Here is an 18,863-nt window from a genome sequence, read left to right on the forward strand (position 1 = left end):
GATTAATAAAAATTACAGTAGGGATTATTTATGTTTTGTGAAATTAAAATGATTATTTTATTTAATCCATTTTAGGAAACGAGACCCACTTTGGCAATCGCCAAAAGTTGCTAATGCTATAAATGGAGCAGTCTCATGAAAGTTGACGTTAAAAAAAAAGCAATACCTCATTTATCACGTGATAATGTGATATTATTAATCAACTCGTAAATGATTGTCTTTTGACATTTGAAATTTTGTCCTTATTGACTCGGTAAATAAACATGACAAAGACTTTTACAGCTCATAAATAATTAAGTCCAATCAATGGGACAAACAAACGCGTAAAATGACTAAAATCATGATCCCGGCGGCGACCGGGTAATACACTACTCCACTACTACTTTTGTTTCTACTTTCTACACCCTATATTCCAAAACAAATGTTCACATAATTCAAGAGTCATATCTGATGTTATATTTTGACTAGAAAGAGTTCTTGTGTCTTAATTTTAATTCTCTTAAATTAAAAAAATAGTTATCGATAATTAGCTTTATTAGATTACACGTATTTAATTTTCTATGAATGTATAAAGTTGCATTGTTGTTTTTTTGAATTTACTTATTTACCTTTCTTTTAAAATTTATACATTTAAGGGGGAAATGGTTGGTTCACTTGGTTGGCTGCTGTTGTTGCAGCAAAGGTTACGATTCAGTATAAGGGGATCTTCCACATCAAGCGTTGCATCGTGGGATTTCCAAATGTTGTGGATGTTGAGGGATTTGCATTTTGCAGTGTTCTACTTCTAGGCCTATCATTGTTGGTTGCCAGGTCATTAATTTCTTTCTATATTATTCATCCTTCTCTTCTCCAACCTATCCTTTACGGTCTGTTTGGTTTGAGGGGAGGGGAGAGAAAGGAAAGGAAAACACGGAAAACGAAATCTTTTTCCTTCTTTGGTTCATGAGAAAAACATGGAGGAAAGAAAAATTGGGGTGGGCCCCACCCCAAAATGTTTTCCTCCCAAAATGGAGAGAAAACGGTGGAAGATGGGCATACCTTATAAAATGCCAAAAATGTCCAATGGAACAAAAACGTAGATTATTTCTTTACTTGTTTTTTATTATAGTTTTTCTATTATTTTTATAATACTGGTTTCTTTTATTATTTATCTGACAATGACAACGATAGTAATTTCAAATATATAAATACATATTATCATGATGCATCTTTCGAAATTATTGTACAATTTTAGTTTTACTAAAAAAATATGACAAATACGATATTATTTTTTTGATATAAAATATATGTTATAAAAGTAATTTTAAAGATACCCAGAAAATTAGAATCAACATTTTTTGAACTGTGTAAATTAATTTTAAAAATTTAATTTAAATTTTGTTATATATGAATTCTTTGTGTAATTATATATATAAAGGATAAAATAGTAATTATACATCACACTTTTTTTCTTTCCTTCCACTTTTTTCTTTTCCATTCCCCCACACCAAACAACCTGAAAATCATCTTACTCTCCTTTCTCTTTCTTTCCTTTTCTTTTCTTTTCTTTTCCTTTCTTTCCTTCCTCATACAAAACAAACCATTAATCATGTCGAAATTGAGATCGATTATTTTAAATTTTATAATGTTTATATAACTGATTGACCATCTTGAAGATGCTTACGACAACATTTTGGCCTAACAGTAAAATTATTTATTAGAAGATGCAAGCGAAGCTTCCCTCATCATCGATACCTTAATTAGCGCAAACAAAGTATCAATATTTTATTTAGAATAATGTCATTAAACATACAAAATATTATACTTTGTTTTAAAATCAAAATCTAATAAAGATCTCACAGCTAGCCCAACAGTTTTCACAGAGTGGCAGCATTAGATGTTGAATATTCTAAGAGTACAGATCTAATTAAGTTTCTGTTCTGGGAGCCTCCAAAACCGACCGTCCCCCGAGGGCGATCGGTCCAATCTCGTAGCTCAAGCTCCACAACGGCACCGCCCTAAAACGGGATCGAATCTAAAGGAAGTCGTCTTCTAACTCTACGCTCCCTATTTCTATGACCTGGTCTAGACCAGAAGGAAGGGGAGGGGCAAAGCGCGCAACCGTCCACCCATAGACCCACATCACAAGCTGCAGGGAGATCAGGTGGGAAGATCACCCTTAAGCTCATGCCCCACTGGATCATTGGGCCAGAGCTGGGGGACTACTGTTCTGGGAACTTGGGAAATACCTAGGTCCGACCCCACACTCCCACAAAGGACAACGGTGGGACCCAGGACCTAGGAGTTAACTTCCCTCAACCACCTTAGAAAGCTAAGGACTGAACCTACCACACGGGGAACCCTGGACCATGAGATCTCACTGGCGTCGCAGGAATGACAAGAGGATCGAACGACTGGGAGCCACCCGCATACAAGGCATGCATGAATGTTCCGAGAACCCTAGTAACTCCTCCGCGAAAACGCCGCCCTTAAAGCTCATGCTCCACTGTGGCAGTGGACCAGAGCTGGGGGACTACTGTTCTGGGAAACCATGGCACGGACGACCAGGGCAGGCCCAGGGCGGAAACCTAATGAAACGGCCACCACCGCCCATGGACGACCACCGCTCCAGGAAACCCTCGAACGGACGACCGGAGTGGACCTAATGGGACGATCACCCACTAAATGATCGCTACCCCCTCCCGGCCCGCTTGGGACGGAGGAGACTTCCCTTTTGAGTACAAGACGATCACCGGGCCCACCATGTAGGAGTTGACCTATCCCAATGGTACTAGTGGTTGGAGGCACAGATCCCAAGGAACCCTGGACCATTATATCACTGCTTTGCGGCAGGGAGCGACGGAGGATCCAACGGCCCGGGATGAATCAAGTATGAGCCATGCATGGCGTTGCATGACTCAAACCCTAATTTCCCTTCGTGTATATAAGGAGGGCTCCTCCTCCATGTTAAGGTAACTCATTCTCTTCACCTCTTAACTTACACATTCTTCATTCTTCTACTTACTTTAGCATCGGAGTCCCTTGCAGGAGCCCCTCCCGGGAACGTCCAGATCGCCGGCTTGCCACTCCCCCACCTCTCTCCGCTACCCCCTTCCACGGGTAGTTTGGTCGCTCCCCGATCAATTTCAATATTAGTGGAAACTTTTATCCAAGAGTTTTTATTCCACGTATATACTGGTAAACAAATGACAGTTTCAAACTTCGTGCAATGATATATAATTTCTTATTTAGTTTCGTTTTGTCTGTACTTAACAGCAAATCTTTGATCAGATCTTGTTTCAATTACAAGAAATATGTTGAAAGAAGGGGATAAGCCCACTCGAATGCAACTGGATTTTAAGAATGTGGAGCTAATTATAATGTAATACATGTTCATTAAACTTTTGATATATGCAATTGAAAACTCATTGTAACAAAAAAAAAACTCATTCCAGATCTGATGAATTTCTTGTAGTTATAATATCAGAAGTTCAGAAATATCTACATCTATATTTTAGGTGATCCTATTTATGCAGAACAAGAAGAAAATCTACGGATAATATATGAAAATGGGCATGGATTCTACTTATAATTTGATACTGCTGGCAATATTTAAAAGAAAGTATACACAATTCTTTCCAATAAACTACACTTCCGTAATTACTAATGTCATGTTTATATCCTTTAAAAACAATTAGACTTCCGTAAGGGTGAAAAATACAAGTTCGGACCGTGTGAAAATCATTTGTTAGTGGGGACAACTATACAAATTGCCAAACGGCCAAACAAGTGATGATATCCTTTTCAAACAAAAAAAATTTAAAATCCTTCATGTGGTCATATTTTTTATTTTCAAATGAAAATATTTAACTGGCTTTTTGTGACCCACACTGACCCGGGGCATTTTTTATATGTATGCTTTTTTTTTCTGCATCGGATTAACTATATGTATGTCTTTTAACTTGTAATTATTTAAAAAGGTTATTTTTTAAAGCATAAAAAATTTAAAAAGGTTAAATAATAAATAGTGAATTTCGATTTTTTTGTCAATGAGATATATATTACTACTGACTTGTGTAGCTGAGCCGTGGGCCAATCTCATTTCTAATTTTATTTGGACTTTCAGGACTTTATTTTAAACTGTTACTTCCTTCCTTTGTTCAATCGATGAGGAAAACGTGTTTTGACAAAAAAAGAGTTATGAATAAACGGTCTGCTACACCAAAAAAAAGGTCTGCGATTTGTAAGCACCATTTTTGTGAATAACTCTATATTGTTACTGTACAGATAGATTTGCATGTTGTTTGCGAGAGCTCCAAGAAATTGGATTATCACCTAAGAAGATGAAAAACGCCGAAGTACATAGATGTGCGATATGATCAATGGAGTTCCGGACTAGTCTGGATTGAAGTGTGCTCTAAGAGTAGTAAGAGCATCTCCAATGGTAGGAACTTATTTTGGGACTTAACTCAATTTTTGTGGGCCCAAATTGCCACATAGGATTTAAGACACTCATAAGGTCTTCATGCACATTTCACTCTAGTGGTTGAGATCTTATTTTACTTTTGACTGGACCCACGGTACCTAATATATTTATATTATTTATTTTTCTCCCTAATTTTTACTTTGGTTATGGTATTGAAGGAGAGAGAAAAAAATATTATTTATTTAAGATCCCACATTTGAGGGTACCTGAGCTAAGGCACGGATCTTAGCTTTTGCTAAGATCTCATGCCATGTAGGATAGCTCCAATGGTGGGATATAATAAGATCCAGATCTTATTTTAAGATCCCAAAATAAGGACTCCATTGGAGCATCTCCAATGGTAGGAACTTATTTTGGGACTTAACTCAATTTTTGTGGGCCCAAATTGCCACATAGGATTTAAGACACTCATAAGGTCTTCATGCACATTTCACTCTAGTGGTTGAGATCTTATTTTACTTTTGACTGGACCCACGGTACCTAATATATTTATATTATTTATTTTTCTCCCTAATTTTTACTTTGGTTATGGTATTGAAGGAGAGAGAAAAAAATATTATTTTATTTAAGATCCCACATTTGAGAGTACCTAAGCTAAGGCACGGATCTTAGTTTTTGCTAAGATCTCATGCCATGTAGGATAGCTCCAATGGTGGGATATAATAAGATCCAGATCTTATTTTAAGATCCCAAAATAAGGACTCCATTGGAGATGCTCTAAGACTCACATTGTAGCAATAGACCATATGTAAGAGTCCAATTTGAGGTACATAAAGACAAGTTTGACCGCACTACAAATGCTCCTCGGTTGTCTTGACGGTAAATGTGCATGTAGTAACCTGGAGATGCAACATATACAATTTGCGTGGTCAATGGCTTCTCCCCATGACCCCATCCATTTTGTGGCGATGAAGGATGTACGTAGGAGATGTACTTGTGTCTTTGCACTGGACTAACTCAATACCAATAAAGTACAAAAGATAACTAAGGTCCTTTAGTGCAAAAGTTACACTAAGTTTATTGATGAGCTTGGAGATCAACGTAACAGACTATGATTTCATGTTAACATAATATCATCGACGCAAAAAGATATAAATGAGAATGACCATATGATGATAGAGAAATAATGAGTTGTCCGATCATGACTGCACAAAGTCGAGACCCACTAGTGTATGACTTAGCGCATGGTACCACACTCTAGGCGCTTTCTTGAAGCCATAAAGAGATTTTTGGAGATGCCATCAATGAGAAAGATGTGTCGTATCAACATAACCGGCCAAGTGGCGATATTACTGCATTCATGAAGACAATGTCCGAAAGTGAGTCATGTAGAAAAACGTTACTCATATCGAGTTGTTTGATACACTAATTGTGCGTGAGAGCGAAAAAGAGAACGATGTGAATAGCTACCGGTTTAACAATCGGACTACAAGTCTCCAAGTAATTTACATTAGGGCGCTGCTCTTTGATTGTGTTGGAAGATTGACCCATTTGTATTGAGCTTTAAAATATTAGGCTTAGGACATGCCCAAGCTATGAGGGCATTCATTTGATTTGATCTTGTTTGGCTTATCAGGTAACATCTGATTCTTAGCCACTTGGTTTGCAAGTTGTTAATCAAAATTGCAATGACATCCGGAAGGGTAGTTCGATTTTTAAATATGAGGTCACACCGATCTTTTTAGAGATACCATATTGAAATTCTGAATAACAGGGGTCAGCTAGTTCCACGAACTTGGACAAAATCCTTTTCAAGGTTAAAGCAGAGCCAATCAGTAAGACCCTAACTAAAGAATCTAATTCAATCGTCTTCATCAATCATTCCTTCCCACACATCCTTGACAAGATCACAATCTCTTAAGGCGTGCATGATAGTTTCCTCTGCTAAGCTACATCTGGGGCATAAATCATCATTTGTCATCTTCCTCTTTTTCCTCTCACTGTTGGTAAGAACTAAGAAGCCTGTTATGCCTTGTTTTCCATGGGAAGGATTGGATGCGAGGGGGTCCTCTATGGTTCCAGATAACTTCAAAAAGTTTCTGGGGATCATCCTTCTGAGGTTCACAAAGGACATGAAAGATAGATTAGAGAGAGAATTTCTCGTCCTCGCTATAACGCCAATATGGATGATCATCTCCCTTCTCCATGCCTGGGGGGTTAACCGCTCGAATCCTACAAATTAACCTCGACAGGGAGGGTTTGGGAAAGTAGCTCCCAGTTCCAATCGCCATCAGATGTGAAATAGGTCATCGGTAAGTTAGTAGCCCACGCCTCAGGAAGGTCCTCTGGCAAGAATTCCACAAGAGTATCCATAGATGGAATCCAAGAATCCTTCCAGAAGGAGACGAAAATACCATTGCCCATCGTCCATTTTGTCCCCTACTCCACGAAATTCCTGATCCTACAAATTCCTTTCCAAGTGGGGGAATCAGTAGGCTTAAAGGAAGGGGCTGTCTAAGACCTGCATTGAACTTGTACTTGATTCTATGAAAATTTTAGTGATAATCCCTAACTTTTAGTGTATGTATGAAGCCTAAGGAAATTCAAAAGGACCCAACCTTATAAAAAAGTTGGTCTTAATCCCAAATTTTACACTTAACACATTTTTTCTTAATAAAAAGGTATCTTTAACATCTTGTTTATAAGGACATTTTTTTAAGTTTCCAAATACACTTTTACTTGACGAATGAATATCAAAATGAAATAACGCATGTTACGATATATTCATGTATGCTAACGCACTAAATAGAATGAATACTACATGAATTGCAAGAGCCTCACTCGAAGATTTCTACCCAGTTCCTTCACGCTAAGCTTGAACCCATCATCCATCTGCATTTGCAACAACAAAAAAAGTTATGTGTATAGTTCCAAAAAAGATCCATCCTTACTATTATGTAACTTTTAGGAAGAAAGGAGGAAAATTAGAAATAATATAAAAACCATTATATTCATCTAATCCTTAAGTAAAAAATTTGGGATAATTAGTCATGTGACATAGTATCAGAATCTCTATGACCAAACGTTTAGAGTTCGATCATTGCTGCCTCAAATTCATCTAATAAAAAGTTAAATTTTAACACATGATAGTTAAACTCTTATTGTTCACGGTTCAAACTCAAATGGTAGGTAGATGAACTTTGTTTAACTAGGAATAAACTAAGTGCTTATATGTTGAAAGCCATGGAATGAAGTAGTAAACCTCGGCTATGATGGTTATGTCCAGTTTGGAGGTTCCAAAAAGCAAGGTACTGCTATTGATCACTGATAGGTGGAGGTCATGTATCTCCCTGAGTATGTCCATCAGCACCCCCTCCTTTTTCTCACAGTGGATTTGGATCAACACTTTGTTCTCTGAGAACCTTGCCTCAATTTCAGGCAGTGAGACATTATCTGTTTTTAAGCGGTCAGAAGAGTTTTCATTGCCTGGATTTGAGGATGTGTCTGAGACATCTTCGTCTAAAGGGGACTTAGGTTTCTCAACATACACCACAGACTCTGTGCTTTTCCTTTTGATTTGCTCTTCCTGTACCTTCACCTGCTCTTGGAGCTATTTCATGTGCTGCGTCTCGCAGCACAGAGGCCTTATCCATCTGCAATACATACATACATACCCTTTAAAAATCTGTACCAAAAAAAATGTATCCACTTAAGTAATCACCAGAGAAATTAAGTCATTTGGATTTTATCACTGAAAAACTAGCTGAACCTTTTTTAGGCCAGGAATAAGGGCTGAAAGAGCTATGAACTGTTGGCTAATATCTTGTCTCCTCTTTCTCTCAGAAAGAATGTGATGTTGAACTTGGTGAGGTGATCTTCTGGCTTTCTCCCTCTCCTGTACCATGTGTTTTATTTCCTTGTTTTGATGATTCATCACATTCACAACCTTGCCTTTTGGCTTCAGGGTCAAATCAAAGTTTAACATTGGTGATGGATTCTCATTGGTAATTGAAAGAACGTAGGAAGGAGAAGAATTTACAATCTTGAGTGTTTTGGAAGGCCTCTGATCAGAGGTGGTGTTATGATCATTTCCGGAGGAGTTGCTCATGGTGCTGTAGCAGTTCTCTGTTTTGAAGATTGAAGCTATCTGTAGAGGAAGCTTAAGACCAATGATCCTGGAAGAAATGAAAAATCAGGCATTCAGTTTCACATTAATTATCACAAACACATCACATTCATACTCATCAAAAGTAAAAATGAAATCCATACCTTCGGAAAACGACAGCGGGATTTCTGAATAGTCTAAGAAGAACTTCCATTCTTTAATATCCTTTATAAAAACAAAAAAGCACCTTGTATGTGCTGATTAATATATTCTTAAATCTTAATGGGTGTAATTTGAACTTATATTTATTAAACAGCACATGCACATGGTTATAGTATTATATGTATTATATTAGTATATCCCTAAAACCATGAGAATGGATCAAATTTAAAATTTCACGCTGAATTAAGGGTTGAATATCAGAAAAGTGGAGAAGTAAAACTGAGTTCTCATTTAACATTCTGTTATAACTAATAAGTTATGGTTAACCAACTAAAAATAAAAATTAACCAATACAATGATAGGCTAAGCTTATTAACTATGCTACACTTCAATACTCCCCTCAAGATGGGATATAGATGTTGATCAAACTCATCTTGCATAGAAGTAATTGAAAAACCGACAATGTGTCAGGCTTTGTGAGAATATCAACAAATTGTTGTATGGATTGAACATGGATAAGCTTTATATATCAAACCAAATTGTACTTTCTCGTGGACAAACTGACAATCGATGCCAATATGCTTTGTTCTTCTCTCGTGGAAAATTGGAGTAGAAGCAATGTGGATCGCTGATTGACTATCACATTAAGTCATAGCTGCTAGGCAAGATGTTTGGAGATCCTTTAGAATGCCTGAAATCCATTATAACTCACTTGTAACAACTACTAATCCATGATGCTTGGCATCTGCTGAGGATTTAGAGGTGGTGACTTGCTTCTCTGACTTCTAAGACACAATGAATCATAAAAGAAGATGCAGAAACCGGTTGCAAACCTATACGGGTGTTTAGGCAAATTGCCCCAATCAACATCAAAATATATATGTTGTTAAAGAAGAAAATGATTTTCTAAAGAAGATCATCAAGCCTTCCCCAGGTGATGCCTTAAGATAATGAAGACGATGAAAACTGAGAAACAAAGCTTCGTTGCTAATTGACGAGTGTGAGAAAATTGAGAACTTTTGGCTAGTTTCACGCATGAAGGCTGTGTTTTGTTTTTTGTTACGTTCAGTTGAAGTTAAACGAATGTTTTTTCCCCTTTCACATATGTACTTTGGAATTCAGGAAGACGATTTACGTATCCAATGAAATCTGTTTGATGAACATACACGAAATAGTTACGCCCAAATCACGTTCATGATGCTATGTGAAAAAAAGTGACATAGAAAAAAACCGGCTAAGTGTCAAACATTAACACGGTGACCTACTAAAAACTCAATGACCTACCTAAAAGAGCATTTTTGGATGTTCACGAGATTTTTGCATTTTTTTCATTTAATTATGAAATTTTATGGCAAATGAAAGCATATTTTTGGATATTTGTTAGTATTACATTAAGAATTCTTTTTAAGGCACTCAACAAGATTTATGTCATCATCATCATGACCCATAAATCCTTACTAGTTATGACTTAAATGAGGTTACGGTTAAAGATAATATTCACTTTTTTTATTATATCGAAAAGATAAATTGCACCCGCCAGGAATTGATAACTGGACTTCCCTCTACCCAACTCATATGTTCACAACTCCTACCACTTGAGTTATCCTACGGGGACAAAGATAATATTCACTACTCCGTTATCATTTAAGTCTTGTATCTTTCTTTTTTAAATGTGGTTGTCAATATGACCAATGAGAAAATTTAGGTTATATAACTCATCGTCAAATCACATTAAAAATAAGTAAGTTATAATTTTTATTTGAGTTTAATGGATATGCACTGACAGTGTAAAATAGTTTTACACAGTCATCCAATCAAAGCATGTCACATAGGAGAGATAATTACATTTGACTTTAATTTTAATTAAAAGAATAAGATATTTTCTGATTTGGCGGAATTCAATTGGATGTCTGTGTAAAACTATTTTACACTGCATATCCATTAAACTCTTTTTATTTTATTTATTGATTTATTTATAAAAAATTATATTGGTCTATTGAGTTGTGGGTTAGTAACTCACATATGTCAATTAGAGAACCATTTTTAAATATTATCTCAACATTTTTTTTTTTCATAATTGGTCTGATATGGGCTTATTGATTAGTTGGGCTTATCAGCTTAATGTAAATATGGGTCACGCAACCCATGGTCCGGGCGGACCGAAACTCAATCTATAAATATCAGACACCACCCAAGCGGTGGGGGACCTAACTTTTCACGCAGTTTCTCATTCTATGAGTGTTCTATAGCTTTCAAACCGTTTAGCCCTTGCTTGATAGTTCCATACCGGAACATTGGCGCCGTCTGTGGGAATTCTGTAAAATAAATCCCCACTACCATGAACAAGAGGCTATGTGATTTCTGCTTCTGAGAGAGGAGGGCGAACGAAATTGAAGAAGAAAATGTTCAGCCCATCCCAAATAGCAGTGGAAAAGAAAAATGAAGACATGCGAAGTTGATAGCGTTGATACACCATCCATTTTTTCAGAAACCGTCATCATGACTAAGCCTGTTGGCGAACTTGATGCCACTGGCATTCTCTCTCTTTCTCTGATATTTAATATGGTTTTTTGATCCTCTTGGAAAGTTTTTCTTATGGGCTTTCCAACTCTCATTGTTCTCTTTTTAGCAGTGATTTATTTCGTATTTGATCTGTGAGTTCATTTGTGAAAATGAGGACCTTGAAAGGAAATTGGAGAAGAATTGCTTCTGGATCACGGATCTGCTTCGCCGCTTAAACAACATCAGTAAACAGATCGAGGAAAGGGAGGGCAAGCGGCGAACGGTTACCAGATAAGGTGAAAAAGAGAAGGGCGATCAAGAAGAAGAACCACTTAAGAGATGAAGCCACCACTTCTGAGTCGAAATCGCCTACTCAATTTCAACCGCCATGCCCAGAATTTAAACGGCCATTCTCAACTGCTAACTCAGAGTTGCAACCGTTCATGTTGTCTCAACCGCCACCTCTGAATCAAACCGAATTGATTCACGATCACTAAAACAGATCTTCGTTCCTTGGAAATTTTCTTCTACTTTCTGTTTCGGTTTTGTTTCCATTAGTTTTGTACTCTGATTACCAATAGTTCAAAATTAATTTCGTTACTCTCTTTTGTGTCCGTAAATCAGATGGAGAAACTGATCAGATCAAGAAGAAGTAGTGGAGAATCAGAATGGCACGCCAACTGTTCGATGAAATCGGTGAACGATTTCTGCACTTCAACTTTGCATATGAGGCAATCTCAACACGTTTGCTGCGGCGATGGAGTTCTGGCGAACACGTTTGCTGTGGTGATGGAAGTATTGCGAGCATGTTCGCTTTGGCGACACAATTTTGGCAAATACGTTCGCTTCTGCGGTGGAATTCTGGCGAGCAAGTTTCGCCGGCGTTGAAAGTTCAACGGCGGACAAGTGTTAACTGACATCTCTATCTCTCGCCTGTGGTGCTCAACGCCAAGGGCGAGCCAAACCTGATTCAGGATTACTGAAACATATCCCATTTCTTTCAACTTTTCTTCTATCTTCTGTTGGTTTTTGTTAATATCCTTTGATTATCAAAACTCTGGAACTAATTTTGTCATTTTCTTTTCTGTGTCTGATGTGCGGAACAGAGGGGAACATGCCAGGTGAAGATGAAGGGAACATGCCAGATGTGCGGAACAGGGGAACATTCTCTTTTCTATGTTCATGTTCGAGCCTGTTATTCGTTTGATGCAATGATTGACTGAATTTCCTTTGATTCATTCATGTCTAATTTTCACATCCATCCTTTGATAATTCTGATAATTCCTTATCTCGCCTACAGTCCAGTTTATCGATTCCTCTACATTCCACATTCATTCTACTAGCTGTGGTTTCCACTTACTTGCACTCATTTAAAACTTAAAACTGGTTACTTTAGTTGTCATGTAGTGCTGGCTAATTGTTCGAGAAATTTGGAATGCATCTTCTTTTTAGTTCTCTAGTAGTTTACATGTCTTGGGTGCTTATCTTATGGTTAAAGTGTGCAAGGATACACACCTGCATAGTTTCATACAAGAGAAACCATGATTTAACTTTTATCAAGTGTATTGGCATTTTGTCATGAGTTTTGAGAGCCAGTGGCTGGTTTTTCTCACAAATAGCAAGGATGACTTGGAAATGCTTTTGCTTTGGGAGCTTTGCTCTCTGTTCACAGGTTTTAGTTATTTGCACATCTAAATTCTTATCATTCACATAAATATGATGTGACTTGCGAGTTGAGATTGAAATCATGATGAGGATTATAATGTTTTTACTTCCCTTATTGTTTAACACCTTATTGTTTAACACTGAATGCTTTGAAAGTGGAAGAATAGATGCTAGTATGATTGATTGTTTCACAGTAAAAGAGGATTGTTATGTTGCAAGTTGGTTATTGTCAATTGTTTCCTGCTCATAATTGTTGCCTTCTATCTCGTTAAAACTCAGCTTTTTGGAGTTTCTTGTGCGTATCTTTTTATGACAGGCCATTGGTTCAATCATGCTTAAATTGGAGTTGAAATAATGATTTCAATATTGGAAATGCTACTACAATTGAAATGCTTGAAGGAAAAGCAGAATAGGAAGAAGCCTCGTCAAATCACCCTGACAAGCTTGAATAAAAATATGAGAGCCAGAATCACCTCTTTGAAGAGTGCATAAAATCTGGAACTGAGACAAAGTCCTGGTTTGACAAATCTTTCTTTTAAGCCAAAGTTGATTCTGAAGTTAATGCTTTCCATCTCATTTGAACGTTTCACATGGGCTTTCATTTTCTTTCATGATTCTATTTTGGTTTTATTACCTGCTATATGCTTGATAAATCTCCTATGTGAATTTCAAGAAACAAAAGTCAGATGGGTGACAATTTAATCCTTTGAGCCTAATTCCTAGTGAATCTATTTCTGTTTATGATTGCCCTATATTGGTTTGGTGAATGCATATGCCGCAAGTTTGCTTTGAAAATAACCTGCATAATTAAAATTTTGGTTCCAATATCTAGTCCAAGTTTGCTTCTTGATTAAAACACTGTCTCTGCATAATCTGCCAGTTTGCTTGTTTGCTTTTTGCCAGTTTATGTAGCAGATAGTGCTCTGTTTTCTTATCATGTGGTTTTTGTTCATAAGCATGCCTGCTATCTGGTTCATTCCTTGCCCGTTTGAGTAGTTTAAATATGAACCTGCACTTATTTGCATCTGAACATGAAACTTGGCAGTTAACTTCCTAATTAGAGGTGTTTGATTTTATAACGCCTTTCTTTCTCATGTGATCTGGTTATTATGAGGGATAAGGCGTTGAGTTTTGAAATGTGTATCAAGTATAATCATATGTTTTGGTGCTGGTTTGGAACTTAGTTTACTACAACTAATTTATTTATTTGAGTCCTCAAAGAATATTTTGATTTAATGATGACCTACTTGTTTGTATGAATATGTATGTTACCTTCTGTTTCTTCACAGGCATGTAATAATTCTGGTTTGAGTTTTTCTTTTGTGTTGCATGGCATAAGTCTCTAGTTTATTCTATTCTAATTAAGCCTTGCAATCTGTCCTCATACTGTTGCATCTTCTTACCATTTTTATTTGTTTCATGAGCTCCACTTGAAATTTGAGGGCCAAAACTCTCCACCTTAAAGAAGGGGCATCCAACTAATCTAGAAGCTGGTCACATTTTGAGGAATGCATGAAATCTGGAGCTGAGATAACGCATTGGGTGATGAGTTGACTAAAAACAGTCAAAGCATAAAACATTATGTACAGAAAAAAAAAGGAGCAACAGGTATGCACTCTTTTCTCTACCCCAGGCGGGAGAGTTTTTAACGAGGCATAACCTTTTAAAAAAAAATGTTCAAGGGCGTAACATTTTATTTGATGCACTCTTTTCTCTACCCCAGGCGGGAGAGTTTTTAACGAGGCATCAACTATTAATGAATAATAGGTATGCACTCTTTTCTCTACCCCAGGCGGGAGAGTTTTTAACGAGGCATAACCTTTTTAAAGTGATCAAGGGCGTATCATTTTACTTATTTCTTTTACCCATAGCGGAAACTTATCAACTAAGGTCTATCAATTGGGCGACGTCAGACAATTGAGAAAAGAGTAAGTCTCTTAAAACAAGAGCATTCGACCACGAATTCATAAGCACAGTCTTAAATTGGATTTAAGCTTGTCCAAACTAAGCACAAGTCTCCACGCGAGCATACTAATGAAATCAAATGTGAGACTTTGATTTCCATGAATAACTAAGTCAAAAAGTGAAAAATTTGACTAAGTTATGTACACAAAGGCCTTATGATTCCAAAGTAGTTGATTAAGTTTGAACTTTACAACATTTAAGAGATTCACTCAAGAGTGTTTTACTATGTACGGTAAAATGTGAAGGCAATGGACTGATATGGGCGGACCGAATCATTTTACTTTGGGCTTATCATTATCATGTAACAAATGGGCGGACCGGATCGTGGCCCTCCCATGTTACACTGAGAATAGATGAATGTGCAAGCGATGTGAAGTAAGTATGTTCCATATTATTGATTTACATTTAAGTCTTTAACTTTTATTTTGTTCAAGTTTCAAATTATTGTGCATTATTACTTGTCGTATTATGAGAGCAGGTTGTGATCATGGTTTAGGAGAAGAGAACATTAATCATGATAATGACAGTGAAGCCGTGATTGATGCGAAGAGACGATTTGGGTCAACTTGCACACGCTACACAAAGATCAAGAAGTAACAGCAAAAGTTGAAATGACAAAGGAATGACTACTTAGCTTTTATGTCTTTTAAATTTTGATTTTGGAGCCTGTGTGCCCATTATTTCCTTTGCACATTTTGGGCGTGTCAATTACTTGTTAGTCTTTGTGTAGTGTTGGGTGAGTTGATTACTTGTGGGCTCGAAAAAAAGACACACTTCGTCTTAAAGCTTTTAAGACTCGGTGTCTTGTGGACTTGTGGTCTGATATGGACTTATTGATTAGTTGGGCTTATCAGCTTAATGTAAATATGGGTCACGCAACCCATGGTCCGGGCGGACCGAAACTCAATCTATAAATATCAGACACCACCCAAGCGGTGGGGGACCTAACTTTTCACGCAGTTTCTCATTCTATGAGTTTTCTATAGTTTTCAAACCGTTTAGCCCTTGCTTGATAGTTCCATACCGGAACAATAATGAATCGTAAACACATGTACCGAAAAAAAAAAACGTCTACGTAAGTAATAAATTGACATTTACCGTGCACAAAAAAACTTAAAACAATTCCGGACTGAATATTGGGCCTCTCGGCCCAGTTCTTACACACTCCTCACAAAAAAAACAACAAAAAAATATTTCTGGTCTGGCTTGGTTGTGTTGGCTATAAGGTGTTACGGGTAGAGAGAGACATTGGGGGTAGTCTTCTTAAGAGAACAAGGAGAATGTATATCTGCATTTGGTTTACTTGTATAATGCCAACGAAATTAGCTATCAACTAATGCAAGAATCCAAAACCAATATCAGCAAAGGAATCATATTCCAGTCAAACTTATGATACATGATTGAAGCCAAAAATTATTCTTCACCTTACTCTTAAAACACGCCTAACAAGAAAGGAGAAAAGAGGGCTTACAAGGTGGATCAATTTTTAAGTACTTAAATTAATCCACTCTATGACTTTCTAAGGAGAAAATTTATGTTTTCTAAGTTAGGACAAGACGTGTCTCATTTCCATGGCAGTGCATTTTTGCGGTCACTCAATCAATCTCTTTTCCCAATGATAGATCCCATCTTTATTAATTTGTGTGGATATTTTTTTTGATACTCAAGTCTCAACTCAACTACTTCTATAATTAACGGGTCCATTATCTAGTTCATGTCAACACTGCTAAGAAGATGGACATTTATTGACTCCATAACCGAATACATTAAAGTCAGGGCCAGGTAATGACAAAACCTCTACATGAATTGCAAGAGCCCCACTCGAAGCTTTCTTGCCAGTTCCTTCACGCTCAGCCTGAACCCATCATCCATCTGCATTTGTAACAGGTTCAACAAAATTATGCATATAGTTCCAAATTAAACCCACCCTTACTCAAATGATGTAACATATATTGAGATGGAGGAGCCTAAAAGTGACAATAAGCCAAGAAACTATCAATCCAAGTCACACTTCTCAACGTCAACAAATCAAAATGGAAAATTTTCTTACACATAACATTATTGAACCTTTTTTAACTAGGAGTAAACTAAGTGATTAACTAATGAAAGCCATGGAATGAAGTAGCTATAGTATACCTCTGCTATGATGGTTATGTCCAGTTTGGAGGTCCCAAAAAGCAAGGTACTGCAATTGATCACTGATAGATTAAGGTTATGTATCTCCTTGAGTATGTTCATCAGCACCCCCTCTTGTTTCTCACAGTGGATTCGGATTAACACTTTGTTCTCTGACACCCTTGCCTCAACTTCAGGCAGTGAAAAATTATTAGAGTTGTCTGAATTTGAGGATGTGTCTGAGAGTGAGACATCATCATCCACTACAGAGGACTTAGATTTCTCAACATACACCACAGATTCTGAGCTTTTCCTTTGGCTTTGCTCTTCCAGTAGCTTCACCTGCTCTTGGAGCTGTTTCACATGCTGTATAGCATCCCCCAACACAGAAGCCTTATCCATCTGCATTATATTACATACCCTTAATAATCAGTACCAGAAAATTGAATCCACTTAACTAATTAGCAGAGAAATGAACTGAACCTTTTTTAGGCCTGGAATAAGGGCTGAAAGAGCAATGAACTGCTGGCTAATCTTTTCTCTCCTCTTTCTCTCAGCAATTATGTGATCTTGAGCTTGGTGAGGAGATCTGGCCTTCTCCCCCTCCTGTACTTTGCGTTTTGTCTCCTTCTTTTGACTTTCCAGTGACCTGTTCCCATGATGATTCACATTCACAGTCAAAGCCTTAGATTTTGGCTTCAGGGTAGAATCAAAGTTCAATATATGTGCTGGATTCTCATTGCTAAACGAAAGAATGTAGGAGGGAGAAGCATTTGACATCTTGAGTGTCTTGGAAGGCCTCTCAGAGGTGGTGTTATCATCCTCCCCTGAGGAGGAATTGCTCATGGTGCTGCTGCAGTGTTCTGTTTTGAAGGTGGAGGTGGTGGTAGAGTGAGAGTGGTTGCTATCTATAGTGAAAGATCTCTGCAAGTTCTGTTCCTGTGCTTCAGATGGGAAACTAATTTCACCTGCCCAGTTTGTGTCTGATTCATTGAGGAAATTGCAATCCTCTGGTTCCTGGGAAAACAGAGAAAAGGGTACTAAGTTACAAGAGTGAGTTTTGTTTTACTCACATAAAGTGTAGTTAGTTGAAAACAAAGATGTTGAATATACCAAGTCACACAACCAACTTGTCCATGATTCTCCCTCTGGTGACATCATTCTGCTGCTAGCTGCAAGCAATCTTCTTACAGTGACTTGTGAGAAATCTTAGGACTAACCAATGATCCTGAAAGAAAAAGAAAAACATGTGGTTTAGACATTTTCACAAACCCAAGACATTCATACTCCAAACTGGAAATGGAAATAATACCTATCCACAGCTAGAGTGGGATAAGAAGAACTTGCCTCTTTTATAAAGAGTAGCAGGAAATTTGATCTAGAATTTATTGAAGAGCACGTGGTTACCATTCGTTCTGTGGAATATTCTTTGCTAACTGAGTACTGAATGGTAATTAGCAGTGTCCTTTCTCTAATACGTGCGCTAATTTGTTTGTTATACTTGTTTTCTTCGTTAAGTTAATACTGGGTACAAGATACCTCGGTTGAATATATAGTGTAGGGTGTAAAGACTAAATTAAGCAAAAAGGTTTGAATAATTTACTATAACCTTTTAAGCTCAATCATTAACTCACCATACTTCTTTTTTGCTTTTTAAGTTTTTACTTTCAATTGGAAAATAGAAGATTTTGATTTTTGAAGGAATTTTTTTATTATTGGCCCACTTTTGAAAAAGAAAATGCACTTTTTAAAAGCCTCCTTATAAATTGACAAAATCTTAAAAAAAAGTGCACAAACTTTAGAAAAAATAAACCAAACTGTATTAATAGTACTTATAAATTTTAATATCTATAAAATGATGAAAAGATAAGCACTTAATTTATAAATGTTAGCCAATAATACCCGCATAATAACACTATCTTTTTTTCGGTGTTAATCAAATAT

At 37.0% G+C, this 18,863-nt stretch overlaps 1 protein-coding gene and 1 pseudogene across 2 annotated transcripts; both read right to left on the reverse strand.

The window, feature by feature from the left end:
* Positions 1-7,222: 7,222 nt before the first annotated feature.
* LOC130737277 (transcription factor bHLH18-like) lies at positions 7,223-8,679 on the reverse strand (annotated as a pseudogene).
* Positions 8,680-16,162: 7,483 nt separating this feature from the next.
* LOC130740952 (transcription factor bHLH18-like) lies at positions 16,163-18,357 on the reverse strand. Of its 2 annotated transcripts, none has more exons than XM_057593685.1 (5): positions 18,232-18,357; positions 18,033-18,147; positions 17,403-17,936; positions 16,941-17,321; positions 16,163-16,676 (listed from the first exon to the last, which is right to left on the reverse strand). In XM_057593685.1, exons 2-5 carry the CDS (start codon positions 18,078-18,080, stop codon positions 16,602-16,604), a joined length of 1,038 nt encoding a protein of 345 aa, XP_057449668.1. In that variant the 5' UTR covers positions 18,081-18,147; positions 18,232-18,357; the 3' UTR covers positions 16,163-16,601. The 2 variants fall into 2 exon arrangements, with proteins under 2 accessions (XP_057449668.1, XP_057449669.1); XM_057593686.1 differs by having other exon boundaries at positions 18,267-18,286.
* Between the last annotated feature and the right edge of the window lie 506 nt (positions 18,358-18,863).

Source organism: Lotus japonicus, chromosome 2, assembly GCF_012489685.1.
Source record: "Lotus japonicus ecotype B-129 chromosome 2, LjGifu_v1.2".
Classification (NCBI taxonomy): Eukaryota; Viridiplantae; Streptophyta; class Magnoliopsida; order Fabales; family Fabaceae; genus Lotus; species Lotus japonicus.